Source organism: Chionomys nivalis, chromosome 1, assembly GCF_950005125.1.
Source record: "Chionomys nivalis chromosome 1, mChiNiv1.1, whole genome shotgun sequence".
Lineage (NCBI taxonomy): Eukaryota > Metazoa > Chordata > Mammalia > Rodentia > Cricetidae > Chionomys > Chionomys nivalis.
The window spans coordinates 103,723,352-103,745,701 of record NC_080086.1 but is presented as its reverse complement, the minus strand read 5'-3'; the positions used below and the strand labels follow the sequence as shown (position 1 = coordinate 103,745,701).

General features: G+C 48.6%; 1 protein-coding gene across 3 annotated transcripts in view; it reads left to right on the top strand.

The window, feature by feature from the left end:
- The window catches only part of Asap2 (ArfGAP with SH3 domain, ankyrin repeat and PH domain 2), a 155,309-nt gene that overhangs the window by 54,790 nt on the left and 78,169 nt on the right, over positions 1-22,350 (top strand). For all 3 annotated transcript variants that reach the window (XM_057789713.1, XM_057789705.1, XM_057789720.1), the window contains exons 2-3: positions 2,167-2,239; positions 19,285-19,430. In XM_057789713.1, coding sequence (XP_057645696.1) covers positions 2,167-2,239; positions 19,285-19,430 — 219 coding nt within the window. The remainder of the gene's footprint in view (positions 1-2,166; positions 2,240-19,284; positions 19,431-22,350) is intronic.

Sequence of the window (22,350 nt, the reverse complement as noted above, 5' to 3'; positions counted from 1 at the left end):
GGAGGATCTTCCCGGACTGCATGTTTGCTCATCAGCTGTGTTTGCAGCAAGGGTCTGCGACTTGGAGTGGGAACTCCCAACTGTGACAGCATCCTGATCCACCTTGTCGGGCTCTACTCCCTGACATGTGGGCGTGGCGCTTCAGAGACTGCCTGAGCAAACACAGCCTTGTGGAATCCGCTTGGAGGCCTGGGGAGGAGAGCTACAGAGAGTGTGAGGGAGAGGGGGCAGGGCAGGTTTTTGTGGGTTGCCTACTGTTTCCAAACCCCTATTTTTAAAATCAAGATTGGGTTAGAGATGGCCACCCAGGAGCATTAAGAGTTCATGGGGGTTAGGGAGATGGTTCAGTGAGAGAATTCGCTGTACAAGCATGAGGCCCTGAGTTCAAACAAACAAACCAAAAAAAAAAAAAAACCCAAAACAAAACAAAAAAACCCCAGAGCCCACAGCATAAAAAAACCAGGTATAGCCATAATAACTCCAGTACTGGAAGGTGGGGCAGACGGGTCCCGGGAGTCAGATGACCAAGGCGATTCTGTTCTAAGGGAATAAGGTGGAAAGTGACGGAGGAGGACGTAAAGTGTCCTTTTCTGATTTCCACAGGTGTGTACCCCCAAAATGTGTGCATGCACGTGTGCGTGCGTGCACGCATGTGCGCGCACATACACACAGTGTGATCCCACAAAAAGCCAGGCATGGTAGCAGGTGCCTGTAACTCCAGCACTGAGGTAGTAGGGAGGATCTCTGGGGTACATATACCACACTTAAAATCTTTCCCCATATACAGAAAAGCCAATTCATAAGAAATTTTGATTCAAAGCCAGCCTGAGCTATATAATATAGCAAGGCTGTCTTTTTGTTTTTTTTTTTTTTTAAATAGCTCTGTGAGTGTTTGCCTAGAGTCCCGGGTTTGATCTTGATATACATTAAGTTTCACTCAGTGAGTACATCCTATGGGTTCAGAACTTTCTTTTCTTTTTTACCCTGTCAGTGTTCCATTTAAAACTGTTGGCTCCAATCTCATCTGTTTCTAACACCGCAGAAAACAGCCACGGCAGCGTCAGAATGAGGACTTACAAAGGTGGATGCTGGGAGCAGATTCAAGGGGCCTGGCTTTCCGATGTTTTTAGATGACAGGTCACCCTTACTTGGCCTTACTCTCCTGGCTCCCAGGTGTGCGCACCCTCCTGTCACAACCATTTGGTGGCCTTTGATCTTCTGAGCTGTTAACTGAGTGATGGGAAAAGGGAAAAAGTGTTCGCTCGCCTCTTTGGTAGAAGTTTAGCTGTGACTAAATGCCTGGGGTCGACGAGTCGCTGTGCACACTGTTCAGCGCCTACTATGTGCGCACACTGTTGAGCACCTGCTATGTGCACACACTGTTGATCGCCTACTATGTGTGCACACTGTTGAGCACCTACTATGTGTGCACACTGTTGAGTGCCTACTATGTGTGCACTGTTGATCACCTACTATGTGCACACACTGTTGCACACCTACTATGTTTAGATATCTTTCACACCATTTGCTGTTGTCCTGTAACGGCTGCGCTGTAAATATTTGCTGGCTATTAAACATGCAAGTGTTTGCTTGATCATTTGGCCTTGCCAAAGCTGTTACAGCTGGATTCTGGAAGAGAAATCTGAGACTTGGAGGGGATTAGGACTAAGCCTCCTAAACACAGCTAATAGGCTCACAAATCCAAAACACTGAGCTGCATCTGTCCGGGGCAGGTCTGACTCTGTGACTTGGCTGTTGGGACGCTCTTTGTGGGGAGGGTCACTTGGTATCCTTGAAATTGCCCCGTCCTCCAAGGGGAGAGGGGCAGACAGGGCTTAGGGACAGACAGTCCAGATGTGGTCGAGCCCTGTGTCCAGGTTCACTCAACTCTCTGTAGAGTCCTGTGTTCAGCAGGTGATATGGGCAGAGGCAGCTTGTATGCTTCAGGTGCTGAGACACATGAGATGGTTTTCTTTAAACCAATAAAACTGCTGTTTGGTGCACGTTTGTATATCAAAAGTGTACAAATTTTCCATACTAGGCAAAGCCTCAGCCCATAGAAGCAGCCTTGGGGCCTTGTAACTTCCAGAAGGTTCTCATGGCTGCTGTCTGTAGTTATGATCTGTGTGCAAATATGTTTTAATTCACATAATCTTTGTATTTTAGGCTTTGGACGTGGACCGGATGGTTCTCTACAAAATGAAGAAATCTGTGAAGGCAATCAGTATCTCCGGGCTGGGTAAGTCCTCACTGTTGCCTGGGGGGGGGGGGGTGGGGTTCTCAGTGAAAAAACACTCTGTTTAAAGTCCTGTCTGGTTATCTCCCCCACTGAACATACATACAGTCTGGAGATGCTGGGATACCTGTTCCAGAAATAGGATTTATTGCCTGTTGTCTGGTTCGGGGAGAGTCCTCTTGTCTCCTGTCTGCCCCATTGCATGAACCCACTCCATCAGGCCCGGCGACAGAAGCTCCGCCTGCTTCTGTTTGGCCTGCACTGTGAGTCATGTCAGAAATCTCTCTGCCTTTCTCACTTCTCCTATTCTTTCCTTGTCTGGGAAGAAAATGAGTAAACATACAAAGTCCACCAGTTTCCAGGTAATACTTGATCGACTTATACATGCGCTGAAGGAAAATGAATTCACCTCAGAACTGGGGAGAGCTCAGCTGCTAGGCTGTTTGTTTAGCACATGAAGTGAAGCCCGGGTTTGGTTCTCAGCAGACAGTGGCACATACCCGTGATCATAACACTCAGGAAAGTGGAAGCAGGAGGCTTGGAAGTTCAAGGGTATCCTCAGCTATGTGGTCGGTTAAAGGCAAGCCTGAACTACGTGAGACCCTGTCTCAAAACATGAGTCCCTGAAACTTTTGACTTAAAGACAGCAGGCCACACCAGATGGTGAGAGGGCCGCCCTGCGCAAATCCTATTAATGAGAGAAAATATTTTTTTTGAAAAGTCACCAAATGTCTGTGTAGTTTCATTCAGAAAGGAAGGTGGCAGCTTTCAAAACCCAGAAATAGGGATGGTGGCAGAGGCTTGAAAGAGGACTAGTAGATCCTGGAACAAAAGGCTAGCCAGCCTATGGGAGAGCAACCCTGCTAAGTTAGAGTTTGGATGCTCTGTACGGGTGTAGAGGGGCGTTCAAGTCCACAGATATCCGTACCTTATGTTGTCTCCTTTTAGTCAAGAGTAGTGATTGAGCTGGGCGGTGGTGGCGCACACCTTTAATCCCAGTACTCAGGAGGCAGAGGCAGGTGGATCTCTGTGACTTCGAGGCCAGCCTGGTCTACAAGAGCTAGTTCCAGGACAGGCTCCAAAGCTACAGAGAAACCCTGTCTCGAAAAAACAAAAAAACAAAACAAAACAAAAAAGTGGCGTACTGATTGGAGCAGGAAGACAAGATGATGTCATCAGGCTATGGCACAGCCTGAAAGCTCACATCCCACCTAACCACACCCAGGATAGTATGAACATGGCTGTAAGAGCCGCCCTTTGCTCATCCTTGGCACCAACTGCAACAAGCCACTATGGCGTGGAGCCTGGAAGGCTGTCTCCATTGAAGGTGTGTGCCTTGAGCAGTGCTCTGTGGAATAACAGAAGGGATAGAAGGAACACACATGACGAAGGGGAGTCCAGCCAGGCTGTCGGCACATCAGAGAGGCCCGGGACCAGTGGCTGCTCAGTCCACGTTACTGAATGCCCGAGCAGCCTGGATCTTGAGTTGGAAGCCTGGAGAGTTCTAAGAGAGCGATTGGTTGTAGTCTGGGGAGCGGGGCCCTTTGTCCCGTCCTGCCTGGCTAGCTTACACCCGAAATAATCACACGGAAATTGTATTAATTAATCACTGCCTGGCCCATTATCTCCAGCCTCTTATTAACTAACTCTCACATCTTGATTAACCCATCTCCATTAATGTGTATCGCCACTTGACTGTGGCTTACCGACATGAGTCTAACCACTGTCTGTCTTGGGCAGGAGAAACATGGCATCTGCCTGTCTCTGCTTTTTTCCTCCCAGAATTCTGTTCCGTCTTCCCCGCCAACCTAAGTGCTGCCCTATCAAAAGGCCAAGGCAGTATCTTTATTCAACTAATGAAAAAGCAACACACAAACAGAAGAACCTCCTACACCAATTGGTCTTCAGTGTGAGGTTGGAGTCCCTGGCACAGAGTAGCTGCTCTCACAAAGGGCCAGGTGGGCAGACCTAACAACAGCTTTTCCCTCGGACCTCCTCACGTCCTGGTCACTGCCAGAAGGAACCCACAAAATTAGAGATGGCCTAAGTAAGACATAGATGATGGACTTGGGTCGGGAGCCTCAGTCCCTACAAAGAGCCCAGGCTTCCCTCTGGTCCAGTAAGACTCTGATCAGGTGTAAACTGCTCCTGTTAGACAACAGGAGGGTCCTGCCCATCAGAGCTATTCCCCGGGGATTGGAAAGGTTTCCCCAGCATGCTGCTTTCCTGCTGGCACACTGCCACTGCCCACTTGGAGTGTGTGTGGCATCCTGTTGCTCCTCAGGAGGCTGAGAGCTCACTAAGGGATGGGATGCTCAATTTTGTTGACAAATCCCAGATTTCACAAAGAGTTTAATTTTTAAAAATTGGACCCACTTGGGCCTTTTTGAGTTTGTAATTTGAGGAATATTCTATTATGCACATCGTATAAAAAGGATAGTGTATTTTGATCAGATTGAAAACAGTGATTTTTGTCATCACGTGTTGAAAAGACTGTTAATCAGAGATAATCTGTGTGGTGCGCATGCCTGGAGGCCAGCCGTGGTGTGTCCACACCTGTCTCATTTACCTTCCTGACCTGCATTGCTGTGTGCGGACCATAAACCTCGTGTCTTCCGAGAAGCATTCTAGAAAAATAAAGACACAGAGGTACTGCCGGGTCTGCTTAAGATCTAACAGAATTCTCCTTATTCACACGGAAATTTGTGGACCTGAGCTCCTTTCAGACATGGGAAAGATGAGGGAGGCCCAGAAGAGGGATGGAAATGGGGGCGGAGCACAAGTAGACAATGCCACCAGAGCCACCTGATAATTTCAGTGTACAAATATGTGTTGTAAGGGGACATAACCCTTGGTCTAACAGTCCTGAGGCCACAGCTGCCATCCTTAGTGGGCGATCCAGGAACCTGGCAAGGCCTGGGCTTCTACGTATCTCCTGGGCTCAGGCCAACCGTCAGAGGTCCCTTCACATGCCCACGTGCCCATCTTTGGTAGCCTTACCATTTCCTAATTGCACCATTTTTGGCCTCCCTCCATGTACTCTCTGCGTGATCAGAATGGTGCTTCTCCCCAAGGCCCCAAGGACTTTGTTTGCTGTCAAAAAAAAATTGACAGAGCTAGGAAGTTACGCAGTTCTTGGGGACTGTGTGGGTCTGTGTCTTCCTGGGTCCCATTTGTCCAGCCAACTGGCTGTGCACCTGACCTTGGAGGGGTCTTGTGCTTTGGTCATCCTGTGCCCATCACCTCCATCACGCCAAGTTTGATCTATCCTAAGACTGTGAGTCCGAATGTTTTGTTTTCCACGTCCGAGTTTCATCTTGGAATCTTTATTTGAGAACAGGTGTCATCTCCTTGGAAAGTCACCTGAGGAGACCACGCTTTCCTCTGGGTGTCGACGTTGGTCACAACAGTCTTTCAAGTTCCTCTGGAACTCCTGCACTGTGGTTCGTCGACAGGAAGTCAGGACAGTACGTGAGGGGTGAAGTGCTGGCTACCGCAGTTGGCTAGGTGCACGTTACCCGGACAGCTTCTGCTCCGAAGGCTGTCGGTCCTGAAAGAGGAGTCCCCTGTGACTGATGTTAGGGTTTAGTGACCCAGGATGGTTGCTTGTCCGGAAAGAGTGGTCCCTTTGCTCATGTCCGAAACAAGGGTGAGAATCATTGAGCATTTATGCCTGGCCTGCCCTATGCCCTCTTTTGGGATTTGTCAATGTCTGACCTCAACCTTGTGTCTACCGAGACTTGGCTACGTGCATTGCTTCCTGAGCATGTGGTGATGATGTGTGTCTCTCTCCACACTCCCCAGCTCTAGTTACCTGGGTGTGACCTTCCCAGCCCCTAAGTCTGCCTCAGGCTGGCGCCTGACAGTCTTCTTGACTCCCATTTCCTCTTGCTTCTGAAGCATGTTTCTGTCTGCCCAGAGGCTTAACGGAGCGCAAATTCTTCCTTCGGATTTGCAGGTGGCATGTGGAGCGTGGGTCTCACTGTACTGAGATCCGACTGATGCCTTGATCAAGGTTCCTCCCCTTGTCCGTTTCTTAAAGAGGCCACCACACTCCTTGCTTCTCAGCCCCTTGTCTCTACAGAGCCAGCAAATGGCCAGTGGAGTCTTCTGCAGGTCACCTATGAGAGTTTATGCTGGTTGTCCCAACATAATGCCACATCCCTGTGGTGTGAACATTAGAAGCTTATTGGAGTTCTGTAGATTGGAAGTCCCTGATTAGGCTGCCGTTGTGGTCAGACTCTCGGGTGGGCCTCTTGGTTTATTATAGACAATGCCTCACCTTGTAGCCCTGCTGACCTGGGACATGCTCTATAGACCAGACTGGCTGAGAGCTTACAGAGACCTCTCTACCACCATGGGCCACCATACATGGCTGACAGTTATTCTTGTGGGATGTCCTCCCTGGCAGATGATACAGGAAGCAAGTGCCCTGGAGTCTCTGCTCATAAGGGCATCAATTCTATGAGGGCCCTGCCCTCTAAATTTATCTAAAGCAATAGTTTTCCTAGCGGCTCCATCTCTTGATGTCAACACACTGAAGGTTTGGATTTTGGTATTCAAACTTGGAGATACAGTGAGTGTTCAGTCCCAGAGCAGACAATGAGTCTCCTGCCTCCCCTTTACATTTAAGTACTAAAAAAAAAACCCAAAACATTGATCCATTATTCATTATTTTGTGTGTGTGTGGCAGGGTGGAGGCTGTGTGCCACAGTGCCTGTGTTGAAGGTCAGAGAATAACTTTGAGGAATTCAGTTCTCTCTACCATGTGGGCCCTAACAGTGGAGTGGAACTTGGGTTGTCAGGTTTGGTGGCGAAAGTGCCTTTACTACTGAACCATCTCGCTGACCCTTATGCCCTGTTATCTAGGATAATCTCATCTCGGCTAGGTTAGCATGTCTAACTCATCTACGCCTAATTCCTTTTGTCAGGCATCTTGCAGTACTCATGGGTCCTGGGGTTACGGTGCAGGGGATGGGACATGCTCCCTCCCTCACGAACCTCTTAACAGTTTTGTCGATGGTTCACTCTTCTGGTGAACCCCACATTAGTGGATCCCTAATATTTAGGCGCCATTAACACGTTAATGCTGTTTTCTGTTGCTTGTGTGTCTTTGTGTGGTTTCCACGCCTCTGAGAGTTGTGTATCTTCCCTCCTTGATTGAGCACAAGCCTTGGAGGTCAAGGGTCAAGTCTAGAGGACATAGTTGGGGTGTTAATGGCATTCCTTGTATTGTTGGTGAGTTAACACCTCTGCTTTACAGGTTGTGAGCTAATAAATGGTTTTCATTCTCTTACCCCCTGTGTACAGAAAAGCTTCAGTATTGCCACTTGGCCCCCAAAGTCTTGTTTGTTTTTGTTTTGTTTTTTCAGGACAGGGCTTCTCTGTGTAGTCCTGGCTGACCTGGAACTCCCTTTGTAGACCAGGCTGGCCTTGAGCGCACAGAGGTCGGCCTGCCTCTACCTCCTGAGTGCTGCAATTAAAAGCGTGAGCCACCACCTGACTTTTTTTTTTTTTTTTTTTTTTTTAACTTACCAATCCTTGCCTGGAAAGCTATGTTTTGGAGGCCCCAGGCAGCAGTTCTCAATCTGTGGGTTGTAATTCCTATAGCAAACCTCTGGTCTCCAAAAATAATTACCTTAAAATTCATAACAGTAACAAAATTACAGTTATGAAGTAGCAACGAAAACAATTTTGTGGTCGGGGTCCCCACAACATGAGGAACTGTACCAGAGGGTTGAAGCCCTAGGAAGGTTGAGAACCCCTGGCCTGGGGACATCTGGTTAAAATCACGACTGGACCCCACCTGTGGAGTCTGGGTTTGAAAGGCCTGCTTGGAACTTCATTAAGCCCCACGGATAGAACTGGTTTGTGAGAAGTCTAAGTTGTCCTGAGCCAGGAGGGTATCAGTATGTCTGTCCCTTGAATCTACTAAGCAAATAATTACGCTCTCTCAGGGACGCCCTTTGTGGACCGTCTAAACAGGTTCATGAACCTGGTTTTTATGATGATTTGTTCAAACCGTTTCTGTCACTTTTCCCCACCCACTGGACTGCTACCTGGCCTCTTAAAAAAATAAACAAACCCTCGTTTATATGTATTTAAAACATCTCTGCTCTTTACCCATACTTTGTCTCAGCGTAAAGGTGTTTTCCTCGGTGCTGGGAAGTGGAAGCTGACATTTTTCATCTGTGTTTGACACATCAGGGGGTGGGAAAATTCGTCTCCATCAAGGAGGAAGCAGCGGGAGATTTTCATTTTCACTTCTAGAATTGCTGCATTCCCAGTGTTCTTAGGGGGAGCCCGAGTCCTCTTTACCTGGAATCTGAAGGCCCTGGGGAAACTGTCACATCCCCAAATAAAAAGTGCAGAGGAGGAAATGCTAATTTTAGCGACACTTTAACTGTCTTCAACTACTGAAGAAAATGAGCCTTCAAGGCTCCTCTCTCTCTCTCTCTCTCTCTCTCTCTCTCTCTCTCTCTCTCTCTCTCTCTCTCTCTCATTGTGGTGTATGTGTGTGCTTGCTCACATGCATGTGTGCCCATGCATACTTGCACCAGCATGAGCAGGAGATCCGAGGACAGCTTGTGGGAGTTGGTCTCTCCTTCCAGCACTTGGGTCCCAGGGATCAAATTCAGGCCATTAGACTTGGTGCAGGCATTGCCACCTGCTGAGCTGCCTCAGTGGCCCTATTTTCATTAATGAGAAGCATATAATAGTTTAGGAATCAATATTTTATTACATATTAAGAACGCACCACATCTGGTATGGTTTTCTAACTTGTCCTCCTCAGAGTTGAGCAAAAATGCTGGAAAGCTGGGACCCTGCTACACGGCTGTGGTACCAAAAACGGACACTTGGGAGTTTTCATAAATCCTTGGGCAATACACATCACCCAAATCAAAATTTCTGTGTGGGGAGGCTGGAGAGATGGCTCAATGGTTAAGAGCACTGACTGCTCTTCCAGAGGACCCAAGTTCAATTCCCAGCACCCACATGGCAGCTCACAACTGCTGAAGATTCATTTGCAGGGGATCTGACACCTTCACACCAATGCACATAAAATAAAGTTAAATAAACCATAATATATATATATATATATATATATATATATATATATATATTTTGGTTTTTTGAGACAGGGTTTCTCTGTAGCTTTGGTGCCCGTCTCGGAACTAGCTCTTGTAGACCAGGCTGGCCTCGAACTCCCAGAGATCCGCCTGCTTCTGCCTCCCGAGTGCTGGGATTAAAGGCGTGCGCCACCACCGCCCGGCCTCATAAAAATATTTTTAAAAAAATTTCTATGAGGAAGGATATCCTTGCAAAAGATGTTCGTTGTTTTGTTGCCTTCCCTATTGTGCCGAAAAACCAGCACCTCCTGTTACGAAGCCTGGACCAGCCGCTTGGAATGACTGGTCTGTGGAGCAGGAAGGGGAAGGCTCACGATGAAGTCCACGGCACAAAATCTATACACACATTTCTGTGGTTAAAAAGAAATAGTGAATTGTAACGTCATAAAATGGGGATGTATTCTGTTGACCTTTGTAAGCTTAATGGTAGAATAGTGATAATAACAAAAACAGATGTCCACCTGTTTGCTACCGGCCAGGCAGTGTGCTAAGGAAGAGGAAGACTGAGTTAGGTACTGACCTTTGGCAGGCGGGGTAGCTGGTGCCCAGTAGGGCGTGGTGAGGATACACAGAGGAGGAACAGCGTACATACAGCTCCCCCAAGCCTGACCGTCCTGCTGAGCAGTCTGTAGGTGGTCTTGACTGGTCACAGTTCAGAAGGAGGCGCCTTGTGCCTTAGGTCACCTCAGGGGAATGCGAAGGTCATTGGTGAAGGTCGTTGTCCTACTGAGTGATAAGAAGAACCTTGGAATAAAAGGGCCAGAAGCTTGTCTTTGAGGCGTGCTGAAGAACTCAGGACTTCCTGCTTTAGAGGGAGAGGACATGTGTGACACAGGGTTTCTCTGTGTATCTCGGGTTGTCCTGGAATTTGCTCTGCAGACCAGGCTGGCCTCGAACTCAGAGATCTGCCCGCCTCTGCCTCCCGAGTGCTAGAATTAAAAGTGTGCACCACCACTCCGATGAATTGTTTTTTTCCTAAAAGATGGTTTCATGAGAGCAGGTTTTGACTTAAGTACAAAAGTAACTGTGAGCTGCTCCTTGGAAGGTTCTAGCAGCAGATTGGAGAAGAGGTGATGATGGGGATTGATGTCTGGCAGTGTTTCCCGTTAGTTCTGGTTCTGGCTGCTAGCCCAGTGTCTCTGGTGGTTCACTGCAGTGACTGGAATGCACCCTGGCGACTGGCTGAGGGAATCCTGTCAGCAGTGATTGGCACGTTAATCACAGGAACGCCAAGCCTGTGGCTTAGCCTGTGAGCATCAGCCTGAGTCACACATGTGGGTAGAGTTCTGATTGGTGGGATACTGAGAGGCTCATCTGGGCTCTGACGTCTTCAGTTCGGACTCCATGTGCTATGTGCATCCCCCAAATTCTCTACATCAAACATGCCTGGAGAGACAATCTAGAACATTCTTGTGAATTTGACTCGTGCCTCTGCGAGCCAGAAGGTGAAGAGCCATTGGTGGTGCAAACTTTCACTTCCCCAGTGGACACTGTCACCGGCACTGCTTGCCTTTACTGAAGGCACAGGCCAGATCACCCTGCCGAGTTCGAACCTGTCTCCTCAGTCGACAGATTCGGCAGAACTGCCACAAGATGGAAGGTTTCTCCCCAGTGTGGTCTCCGCAGCAGTGGCAGTTCTTGAGTGAGGCTTTGGACTGACTTTGGAGGTGCTATGACTGCCCCTCCCCAAACCCAGGAGTTGTCCTGGCTCCTTGGCTTGGGGTCTGGGAGTAGGATGGTAGAATGTCTCACCAGGTCATCATTGTAAGCAATGGGAATTGTGTCCCCAGGTGGATGAAATAAAACCCAAAGGGGAAAGGCTAAAAGCAACATCACATCGCCTGACCAACAGGAGGGCTTCCTCCAGTAAAAGATGCAATTGGATGTAAAATTTTGTCCATCACATGCAGCGAAAGTCCCTTCCTGACTTTGGCCCCAGGACCCCTGGGAATTGGTGTCTTGAGGAGAGCTGCCTGCTGCGTCCTTACCTGGGCTCAGGCAGCTGAGGCCCTGCATGAGTCAGGCAGCCCCCAGCTCATCTTTAGTCTCATCCTGTCCTGGATTCTCAGGAGGAAACTGCCAGAAGCCTCTGTGGCCTCGATGCTGGAGGATTTCCTCTTTTCCTCACAGTGCTGTTCCGCCTTGTTGTTTTAACAGGTTTGCACTCGCGGATTAAAGCTTTAGTCATTGCCTTGCTTCTACCCCACCTCTCCCCGGCTCTTTTTTTCTCCCAATTTTGTTTTGATTTTTTTTTTTTTAATTAAGAGGTCGCTCTGATTTCATAGCCCAAGTTTGCCTGCTATTCACTGTGTAGCTCAGGTTAGCCTTCTAACTCACAGTGATCCTTCTGCTTCAGCCTCTCCAGTGCTGGGATTCTAGGCATGAGCCACACCTAGCTCCCAGTCCACCGTGTGTGTGTGTGTGTGTGTGTGTGGGTGCGTGCGTGCGTGCGTGCGTGCGTCTGTCTGTCTGTCTGTGGTGTGTCATTGGTGTGCTTGTGGAGGCCAACAGGGCATCAGCTGTTTCCCTCTCTTGCCTTGAGATAAGCTCTCTCACTAAACCTAAAGCTTGCCTTTTTTGACTAGACTGGCCATCCTGTGGGTTCTTGGGGTGTGGACTCCACCTATCTCTGCATCCTGGTAGTGGGGCTGCACACATGCATGGCCGTACCTGGCTTTTTACAAGGATGCTGAGGATTTGAACTTGGGTCCTTATACCTGTAGTGCAATCGCACTTACCCACTGAGCCATCGTTCTAGGACCCCCCATATATATATATATATATATATATATATATATATATATATATATATATATACATACATACACACACACATACACACACACACACACACAGAGTCACAGCCACCCCTCATTCCTAGGACCCACACACACATATACACAGTCACAGCCACCCCTTATTCATCTTCTTAACAGGTTTTATGACCCTTTAAATTACCTTCCAGTTCTTTCCATTACCTAGGGGAAAACACTTCATTATCTGGTCCCAGGAGGCCCTCCATTGGTCGCTGCCTCTGCCCAGGCTCTGTTCCAGCATTTGTGTTTGCAGGGAATAGACTGAGTTGAGCCTTTTTCTCTGGTAGAGGCTTGCTGCTTGAGGGCGAGGCTTGTTACAGGAATCTTTATTCATTAGCATCATAGGCTTCCCACTTGACTGGGTTTTATTCTCTTAGATGGTGGGTGCTTAGGACATACAGAATGAAAGCACGGTGAACTTGGTGCTCTCAGTACCCAGAGCCTGTGTTCTAAAGGGACAGAAACCAGCAACATGACGAACGGGTCACGGGTCACAGGTCACAGGTCGCACAGATCCGTCAGCCCTGCATCTTCGCTTGACTCTAGTGCGCAGTGAGCAGTAGGAGCTTGGAAGAGGTGACGGGCTATGTTCCGCTATTCACATTGCCTCTGTCCTGTGTGTACATGATAAGGGGTTTCACCCAGGATCTCAGGCAGGGGTCAGCCACTGTTAGATCTAACCTCTGTCAGAGATCTGTGTTGGCCACAGCCAGATTCAGTACCTACCAGGGTGGCATCTGTTGGAACCAGTAGCCTTTGTGGGAGCTTTGAAGTGGAAAGGGCTCCAGGGATTGGAGAAAGTGCAGGATTGGGAAGGAGTGTCTCCCTGAATGAAGCTAGTCTAGCCAGAGGAGACACACTGCCTCCTTGCTCATGTTGTCTCTTCCAGGGAAAGTTCTGGGAGAGGATACAGACTACAGTGATCTTTTAAAAAATATTTTATTTTATGTTTGTGGTGTTTGCCTGCCTGTATGTCTGTGCACCGTGTGTGTGCAGTGATTGCCTGAAACTGCAGTCACAGACTATTGTGAGCGCCATGTGGGCACCGGGATAGGAACCCAGATCCTCTGGAAGAGGAGCCGGGCTCTTTAACCACTTAGCGGTCTCTCCAGTTCCTACCACGGTAGCATGGGCGTGGAGAGCCAAAGTGATCCAGCCATTGCAGCTGATGGTGGCTTCTTTGTGTTGTTTCCTGGTTATGGGGATGCCTAAGCTTGGCTTCGAAAGTCCAGTTGTGAGCACAGCCAGCTCGCCCGGTGTGCAGGAACAGGAATAAGGTTGGACAGGTGCTTACCCTGAGCCTCCCTGACTTAGAAGCTGTGCAACCCTGGGCAGGCATCGTGGTTGGTTCATTTCCTCACCTCTAGGACAGCACACAGGCGTATTCCAGGAAGTGTGGGGTCTGCTGCAGCTTGTTGAGCACTCGCTTTTCTAGCCGCCATGGTAGCATTTGTTGCTCTTGCTTCATCCTCCGTCCAGGATCTTATATTTTTAAATTGAGATGGAATGTATAATTTTATCATCTATCCTTTTTCAAATTGGGTTTTCTGTCCTCCGCTCCTATGTGCTGATTTAAAAAGCTGACCCCAGGCCCGGAGAAATGGCCTCAGTTGTTGCACGAGAGCTGCTTGTTTGTCCCAGCCACCCAGAACCGAAAAATCACATAGAAACTGTATTAATTAAATCACTGCTTGGTCCATTAGCACTTGCTTCTTATTGGCTAACTCTTATATTAATTTAATCCATTTCTATTAATCTATGTATCACCGTGTGGCATTGGCTTACTGGGTAATGTTCCCAGCGTCTGTCTCCAGCAGCTCCATGACTTCTCTCTTCTCTCCACATTCTTCCTCCCAGTTTTGTTTCCCCTGCCCAGTTCTGTCCTATCCTATCATGGACTCAAAGCCGTTCTTTATTCATTAACCAATAAAAACAACACACAGACAGAAGGACCTCCCACACCACTCAGTGGTTAAGACCACATACTGTTCTTGTAGAGGACTTACTTGGTTTCTAATACCCACAGCTGGACCTCCACAAGTACCTGCTCCAGGGAATCCAGCATACTCTGCCTTCATGTGGACTCATGCACACATCTCACACACATCACACACACCATGCACACACACACACACATATACGGACACAATCACACATATCATACACTCACATATCACACACGTACACACCACACACACTCACACATCACACAACACAATCACATATATCACAACACACATCAAACACACTCATATCACACACGTAAACACCACACACATATATACAATCACACATATCACACATACCACATTTACACATCACACACTCATACACACTCACCTATCACACAGTACAGTCACATATCACACACTCATATCACATACATGAATACCACACACACATACAATCATACATATCAGACACATACCACACACACTTACAAATCCACACATACATCACACCACACATATTACACACTCACTTTACACCTCACACACACTCACACATATCACATACACCACATACTCTCACACAGAAAAATTAAAACTAGCTCTTTCGAAGCCACCCTCACGTGCTGTCCTGTGGGAGTGCTGACCCTTAGCCAGCGCACCCTTGTTGGCACTGTGTGCCTTCCCCATTCCATTCTGCAGACTGCCTTCCCTGCAGCCGCACAGTGCTTGGTCAACCTCGGCTTCCCCCTTTAGATGGATTCCTGGAAGCTGGGTTCTCAAATGGTGTGAGCATTTTCCCAGGCTTTATTACAGACCACCAGGTTGTCAGTTGGATGGCTGTTCTCAGCTCTTCATCTGGGCCTGACCCTAGAAATGAATTCTAAACCACCCCTTCCCGGGGATAGGAAATGACTTGTGAGGAAGTGAGATCACCTTATCCCTTAAAAATTGTGTGCTTTAGGTTAGAACCAAAACCAGGTGACAGACATGTCGGGCCGAGGCTATGACCTCACTTTGGAATATCTTTATGTTAACATGCTGTGCACACAATATTAATCATGTCGTCTGGGGAGCGTCTCAGCGCTGCTATTGTGGAGTGTCTCCCTGAATGCTCCCCTCACCAGCTGTCTGGGTGGCTTGAATGTGCCGACTCAGCGGAAGCTTCTCAGCCAGACTCCAGGTGGCCACCATCTTGTGTGAAGCTGGGACTTGCAGTGGCCCTGGGGGTGACGCAGAGGTTGGGGCCAGGTTGGCGTGCGAATGTCCCGCCTGATTTTCTTCCTCCTCGATGATGGCATTTTGAGCTGTTGGTTTGACTGGAAGGGTGTGACCTTTGTTTTAGCCTAGGGCAGAAGACAGGGATGTGAGCTGAGCTAAGGTGGCAGCAGTTCCTGGTGAGGAGGGAGAGCATTGGGCTGAGAGTCAGCAAGCCAGAGGTCTGCTCGGGCTGGCCATTGGCCACTCACTGTGTGACCTGATGCACTTGCTGTCTTCCCCATGCCTTGGTTTGCTCTCTGTAAAGGGAGGACTAGGGCAGGTTCTTTCTCAGCATCTTTAGAACAGGACAGGGTAGTGGGGTTTCAGGTTGAGAGCCCGGGTGTGGGCAGGGACTTTAATCCCAACTCTGTTCCCTCTTGGTGGTTTGTACCCATCCTTGGAATCTTGGTGCCTGGCATGAAGCAGTGTACGCCGATATCTCTTTCCTTAGGCGTTATGCCTGCTCCCACGAGCATGCTTGTCCCTGGTCCCTCTCTAGAGAGCACTGCCACTCTCCTGTTGCTGTGCCAAACATCATGAATGAAAGCAATCTCAGAATCGAAGATGGAGGCGTTCAGTGTGTCGGCAGCAGGAGGTTCATTGGCTGTGGCCAGCCCCTTCCCATCTTTTGTTGCTCTGTGTTGGTGGCTTGCACCCTCAGTGTTTTTTTTGTTTTGTTTTGTTTTGTTTTTTTGTTTTTCGAGACAGGGTTTCTCTGTGGTTTTGGAGCCTGTCCTGGAACTAGCTCTTGTAGACCAGGCTGGTCTCGAACTCACAGAAATCCGCCTGCCTCTGCCTCCCAAGTGCTGGGATTAAAGGCGTGCGCCACCACCGCCCGGCACCCTCAGTGTTTTGTGCCACCTTGACTCCTCATCTGTATGGGTGTGTGTGTGTGTGCGCGCGCTAGGGAGGAGCAAGGAGCAGCCTTTGCCTTTTCAGATCCAGTTGTTTTTTCTTAAATCACATTCTTTGGACCCTTGATATATATTTAAAATGACAATTGGGTAAGCTGAGCACAAGATGAACCTAACCCTTGCCTCTAAAGTCCGTGCCTGCTTAGGCTTCCTGATACGTTCCTGTGTGGGTGGACCCTAGTTCATTTCATTCATCTCTTGAATTGATTGAATTCCACACAGTGAGGTGTGGGGACAGGAATGTATTCAGAGAGAACTGGGAAGGAACGGAGCCTCATTCTGAGGTGGTCCCTGCAGCTCAGTATCCCATCTCCTGGAACCTCCCAGATGAGAGATTCTTGGCTCAGGATCCCAAGGACTGGAGCAGAAGATGTGATGTCTCTGAAGCAGGGGAGGTGAGAGAGTGAGTGTCCCGTAGAACAGCTTTCGGCTCTGTAAATGGAAGCTGACGGATTCATCTTGGGATCTTTCCAGGAACTTCATTCCCAAGCTATTTATTTTAGGTTCCTATTTTAAGGTTTGTTTTTTTGGCAAAAGAACGATAAAAGCATTGGAGTGCTCTCAATTCTTAGTAGGAAAATTTCCAAGTTGGGGGTGATCTGGAGCAATCAATTACCAGGCTCACAGGCGAACTGACTATTCTCACAGTGGGCACTGCCCCAGGCGTACCGGGAAGACACAGAAATTCAGGGCATACAGTCTACAGTGAGATGCTTCAGCACATTTGAACCACGAAGGAAGTGCCCATTATACACCCATGCAAACGCACACACAAACACAGATACCACACACGCAAACACAGACACCACACATGCAAACACACACACAAACACACACGATACCACACATGGAAACAAACAAAGACACCACACACACATGCAGACACACATACCACACACGCAACAACACAAACACACACGCGCACGCACCTTGGGCATCCCTGGGCTGGGTTTCTAGGCACACTCTAGAGCAAGGAAGCAACTGAATTTGCTTCTTGTTTTTCACACCCAGTGGAAATAGCCAGTAACAGATATCTGCAGTGGTCATCAGTTCTGGGCTGAAACCACACTGGGCCTGCCTGTCTTGCCTGACAAGTTTGAGATAGTTTAAAAAGCAAAAACAAAAACAAAAGTATGTGGTTTGGAAGGGTCTGTGCTTTAGAGTTCACTACGTGTGTTAGAGTTATGCATGTAAATATATGTATTTATATTTATACATATAAATATATACACATCTAGTTATAGTTATGCATAGGGATTATTGGTCTACCTGTGTAATGGAATTTAAAAACCTAAAAACTGCGTACTTTTCGTCTTAGCAAGGTGAACTATTTTTGATTTTTGAAAAGTTATTTATTATTGTGTGTGAGCACATGCACGCCACAGCACACATAGAGAGATCAGAGGGCAACTCCGTGGAATCCGTTCTCTCTTTCCACATTCATGTGGGATCTGGGAATTGACCCCTGGCTGTCAGGTTTGCATGGAAAGCACTGTCACCCGCTGAGCTGTCTTGCTGGCCCAAGGTAAGCTATTTTTAGACGTGAAATGTGTGTGGTGGAGAAGGGAGGAACGGGCCGGGGAACTGGACACAGTTAGGGTTGAAGCCATGCAGCTTTGTTTCCCGGGATTGTTTATTTGATCTTGAGTCCCAGTTTTCTAGCTGTGGATAGGGGAGTTGGAAATGTATTTGCTCCGTTTAGATGTCTGTGGCCACCGTTTCTGCTGTTGTGTGCTCCGTGTGTCCTTATCCTATATTGAATCTTTCTATATTCCAACACCTGGAGCCAGCAAGCCTCTGTCGTTTACGAAACCGATACAGTAGGTTTAGTGAGGGTTTCTCTGACCTAGTAGCCACACAGATCCCCACAGAACTGGGGCCCAGATCTTCTGGGGGCTTCTCTTGTGATACCAACACTCTTCAGGAGGGTGCATGGGTGAGTGCGTGTGTGTGTGTGTGTGTGCACTTTTGTGTCTTAATTTGTTTGATAAAAACACACTTCAGGAGTGTGTGTGTGTGGCACATGAGCATATATCTTAATTTGCTTACTCAATGTAGTTAGAATTTAATTATCTAGAATTCCTGGGCCTCTTTCTGGAACCTCCCCACCTCTGAGAGTTGAACCTCAGGACTTTGAACATGCTAAATAAGCACTCTGCCACTGAGCGACAGCCCCAGCCCTGGAATGCTCTTCAAAATAAAAAGACTGTGGCATCGGAATTTAAATTCCTCCAGTGTTTGCTAGTCCACGTTAGCCTCCCCAGAAATACCCAGGTGCCACTGGAGGCCAAGGACATGGTGCCTCATAAGTGCTTCCAGTAAGAGCAGACTTCCTTGACAGTCTCAGTGACATGTGAACGGAAGGAGAGGGGAGGTACAAACTCAGACACCCAGGGCACAGGACAGTCTTTAGAGCATCATGGAGAAAGAATAAGTGGATTGAGGGAGTGGGGGCTGGGGTGAGAGGGTCCTGGGCAGGAGAGGTACAGAACAGAGACACTGAAGACCACCTGCTGTAGGCTTAGTTCTGGACTTCAACGAGCACCATAGCCCCTCCGTAAGGAGGTGATAGTGGCGTGTAGCTATGACTGGGTGTCCTGAGCTTTAGCCGGGGAGGAGCTGGTCGGCATTGTCTACATTTCTAAGAGGGGCTAGGACCCTTCTTAGACTAGTGGCCAGTGAGGTGATGAGGCCGAGGAAGATTCTGGGAAGCTGTGGGGAGATGGGGTACCTGAGGGTCTTGGTGTGTGCTGCAGATGAGGGAGCCGATGGGACACATTCTCTCATGTCAACAGCTGCTCCCTTGGGTACAGTGCTTTGATCTTGGACTAGTAATGATATTTTTGTTCCTGCCACCTGACTTTTCTTCAGCGTCTGTCTGAGGACACTCTCCGTGTTTAACTCCTGAGATGTATTTGTGGCCGAGAAAAACTCAACTGCCGGTGGGTTCGCTAACAGCCCCTCTGCTTGCTCTTACAGCACACGTGGAGAATGAGGAGCAGTACACCCAGGCTCTGGAGAAGTTCGGTGGCAACTGCGTGTGCAGAGACGACCCAGACTTAGGAAGTGCGTTTCTGAAGTTCTCCGTCTTCACCAAGGAGTTGACAGCACTCTTCAAAAACCTGGTCAGTTTTCACTGTGTGCGCGGCTATGGTGTGGGAAATGCCTGTCATATCGCCCCTGAGAAGATGGCCTGGTAACCAGCCAGGGTGGTTCATTTCTGATCATCTGTGGAGATACTGTCTGGTTTATGCAGGGCCTAAGATAACTATACTTTCTACATGTTTATAGTAGGTAAATTTGGAGCAAAGGTTTACAGTTTTAATTTCTTTCTTTAATATGGCTTAAGTTTAGCTTGGCACTTTAAACACTTAGGTGCGGGACGAAATGGGTAAATTCTCGTGTCTTCTTCAGGGCCCCTGACTCTAGTTTTTAGTGTGTTCCGATCGGTGTCTAGTATACTTCCCTGTGGCTGCGAAGAGACTACATAACCAAGGCAGCTTATAGAAGAAAGTTCACTGGGTTCACTGGGGGCTGGCTGGCTTGCAGCCCCGGCGGGTTAGAGTCCATGACCATCATGGTGGGGAGCACAGCAACAGGCAGGCCGGCATGGGGCATGGTGCTGGAGCAGTAGCTGAGAGATCCATGTGCCACACCAGACAGAGAGGGACAGAGCTAACCAGGAATGATTGGGACTTTGAAACCTCAAAGCCCACTCTCCATGGCACACAAAGCCACACCTCCTAATCCTTCCCAAACAGTTCCACCAACTGGGGACCAGGCATTCAATATATGGGTCTACGGGGGCCATTCCTACTTAAACCACCATGTGACAGAGGGCATCCAGGTTGGTCATATCTAATAGAACTCAGAGGAAGCAAGGTAACCTGTACTCAAAGCGCAGGAATACCATGGCGAGTTAAAGGACTTCAGGACTAAAAGAGAGGGCTGGGTGGCCCCAGGAGCAGAGAAACACAGGGTGGGCACCTGTGGCCACTGCTTGATAGCATGGGAATGGATCAGACATTTCTTGTGCTTGCAGCCCAGTGCTGTCCCTGCTGTGGGAACAGGATTCTGAAGGAGCAGGCGAGAGGGTTTGTGGTCCTGCCCTGGTGGGTGGTTGTTTCCCCAAGTGGGGTGTGCCCTGGAGGTCTCTACAGCATTTCCTTCCTGTTTTTCTCCCTCAGCATCTTCTAAAGGCTCCAGAAGGCCAGGTCAGGCCACAGTCGTACTCTCTGCAGAGGTCACAGGCAGCAAATGTTTTCATTTCTCCTCTCAGCTTCTGCCCAGCAAAGAAGCCACTCATTCCCGGAGGCGGCAGCGGTGGTGATTGGTCCATGGGGCTGTGCCAGTGGGCGGGAAGCAGGGAGTGCCGTATATGAGTTTATTACAGGGAGGGCAGAGAAAGGATCGTCAGGGCTGTCTCTCTCGTATGTTTTCCTGAAAATACTTTCTTAGAAGCAAATAGCTGTCACAACGCTTAGGTTATTTTCTCTGCTTGTTTGTCGGTTTAACTTGACTGAATCTGGAACCTCTTGGCATTATAAACTCTGTCCCTCTTTGTCCCTGTCCCAAGCAGTGGCAGGCTGCACACTGCCTCTTGGAGCCTGCTTCCCCCAAGGTTGTGGCAGACTAGAGCTGGTGGTTCATGCAAGGGCCTCCTTTGCATGACCAGGGTAAAGCTTTCTAGAGGCTGACCTGGCAGGGTTCCCTAGGGAAAAGTCACTGTGGTCCCCGAACTCAGTGCCAAGTGGCCAGTCAGCATCTTAGAGCATGACTTCTGGGCGCACAGTAGCATCCTCAAGGGCGAGAGACCAGAGTAAGCGGGAGAAATGACATGGCAGGAGACATGTAGGGCCGAAGAAGACTTTGCAGCAACTGTGTGCATAGGACAATCGCTGGCAGACCTGAAGGAATCCTGAATATGTATTGGAGGGTGGGGTGTTCCTGGTTATTGGAGGAGTTTGGGATGTGGGAGACCATTAGTGTTTGAAAGTATAGAATTAAAATCTGGGGGCAGCCAGATATTGGGGGCATACCCCTTTAATTTCGATACTCAGAAAACAGAGACAGGCCGGTCTCTGAGTTTGAGGCCAGCCTGGTCTGTGGAGCAAGTTCCAGTATAGCCAGGGCTACACAGAGAAACCCTGTCTCCAAAAAACAAAACCAAAAAAACCATAAAACCCTGGGGGCTGAGGAGGTGAATTAGTTGGTATTGGTAGAACGTTTGCCTCATAAACATGAGGGTATGAGTTCAGAGTCCCAGGATCCATGTATAAAGCACACTCGTCATTCCATTGAAGACAAGATGGGAGGCAAAGAGATGGATCCCTGGAAGCTGGCAAGCTTGCTAGTCTGGCCAATGTGGCAACGTTGCAGAGCAATAAGGAGCCCAACTCATACAGAAGGCATCTAAGGACCAACACCCAGGTTCTTCCTCTGACCTCTGCACTTGGACATCTGCATTTAAGTTTTAGGGACATGTCAAACAAACACACACACACAATCTGACAAGACTGGGTAGAAAAAAAAATATCTCCCAGAAAACAGAACAAGAACTAAAGGAAAAACGTCAATTAGGAAACCCAATAAAGATGAATCCCCCGGCTAGCCTTGGACACAGCAGCACCGTTAGAAACTCTAAGATGTGGCAATACCTTGAACTACTGAGGAAAAAATGGCTCTGCCTGGCCTCAGGTCCAAGCCGCTGAACCTGTGCATAAGATCAAAGATATCATCATGCACAAGGCTCCGGACGGTTACTCCCCATGCATCATTTCTCTGAAACCCTTGCGGGATGTGCTTTAGCAAGGAAAGAGGGAGGCTGGAGAGGAGGGGTGGAGTCAGGGCGGGAAGGTGGGCACCGATTGAGGATGGTGAGCAGCCTGCCCGGCTCAGCTGGAAATGTTGGAGGCAGATGGGAAGCGTTTGTACTCTCCCCACATCCCTGGGCAGCTAGCTTTTAAAATGTTTGCTCAGTCATCTCTCTGGACTTTCTCAGTTTATTTTTAGATATAGACTAAAGCCAGCCAGGTGCTTCCCCAC